This window comes from Melanerpes formicivorus, unplaced genomic scaffold (genome assembly GCF_026170545.1).
Source record: "Melanerpes formicivorus ecotype bairdi unplaced genomic scaffold, bMelFor1.0.p_v2 SCAF_119, whole genome shotgun sequence".
In the NCBI taxonomy this organism is placed as follows: Eukaryota; Metazoa; Chordata; class Aves; order Piciformes; family Picidae; genus Melanerpes; species Melanerpes formicivorus.
Window position 1 is genome coordinate 248,825 of NW_027142471.1, and position 1,365 is coordinate 250,189.

Here is a 1,365-nt window from a genome sequence, read left to right on the forward strand (position 1 = left end):
GGTGTTAGAAATCGTACAGTTCTCCACGGGTGTATTGGTCTGGTGCAGGTGATCCAAACCTCCTCTGCAGTTCTGTGTTGTGCTTTCCAAACCCAAGGAAGCAAATGCTGTGAAAAGTGTGCATAAGACAAAATAAATCACAATTATAACCTCTCACCTATTATGGTATGCAGGATGTTCAGAAAGAAAGTGAGCAGCACAACCACACAATGGAAGCAAGAGCATCTTCCTGCTATAATCACTCGATGGTCATAGGCCAATAATTCAATGTGGTGCTTGATGCTCTGTTCCAGGTCGGGATGTGTTCTGTCTCAGCTGGGTACATGGCAGATGGGGACTGCAGAAATGAAACAGTTGTCACAACATTTATGCTCCTGGAATTTGGGACTATCCCAGAAGTACAATCTCTTCTCTCCTTCCTGTTCTTCACGATCTGTGTCGTGACTGTGATTGGCAACAGTCTCATTTTAGTGTTGGTGGTGGCTGACCAGCACCTTCACACGCCCATGTACTTCTTCCTGCGCAACTTGTCCTGCTTGGAGATCTGCTACAGCTCTACCATCCTGCCCAGGATGTTGTCCAGCTTTCTGAGTGGGGACAAGAGCATTTCTATTGGCAGCTGCATCACACAGCTTTACTTCTTTGGTTCTCTAGCAGTCACTGAGAGTTTTCTCTTATCGGCGATGTCCTATGATTGGTATTTGGCAGTCTGCAAACCTCTTCACTACAGAGCTGCCATGAGCAGCAGATTCTTGGATGAGTGGCTTGCTGGTTATGGCCATCAGCTGCTTCCTGATTTTACAACATTCCTTCTGTGGGCCCAGGTTTATCAACCATTTCTTTTGTGATTTCACTCCGTTGATCAAACTCTCCTGCTGTGACACCAGCCTGACTGAGATGGTGAGGTCCATCCTCTCATCACTATGTGCACTACCCCCTTTCCTACTGACCCTGGTGTCCTACACCTGTGTCATCACCACTGTCCTGAGAATGTCTTCTACCACTGGGATACAAAAGGCTTTTCCCACCTGATTGTTATTACTGTTTTTTATGGAAGCTTAATAACTGCTTACATCCTGCCAAGAACCAGGACTCTGAGAGCACTGAATAAAGTCTTCTCAGTTTTCTGCACTGTTGTGACTCCCCTGCTCAACCCCCACATCTACAGTCTGAGAAACAGAGGTGCAGGATGCTCTGTGGAAAGTAGTCAAGAAATGTGAAAATGTCCTGAAGGTCAGAATGTTTTGTCCATTTTCTTGCTCTGGAAGACAATGAAAGAAAATAATTTATGGTATTTGAAGGAAGATTCTCCTCTTTACATTTTCAGCACTCAGGGCCTGGTTACTTACCCCAGACTTTTCACTG

General features: G+C 45.5%; 1 protein-coding gene across 1 annotated transcript; it reads left to right on the forward strand.

The window, feature by feature from the left end:
• The first annotated feature begins 323 nt into the window (after window positions 1–323).
• On the forward strand, window positions 324–1,052 carry LOC137456223 (olfactory receptor 10A7-like). The gene is given in 2 exon segments (XM_068167519.1): window positions 324–739; window positions 741–1,052. Coding segments are annotated over 2 exon segments (708 nt in total). The 3' UTR covers window positions 1,033–1,052.
• Window positions 1,053–1,365: the final 313 nt, after the last annotated feature.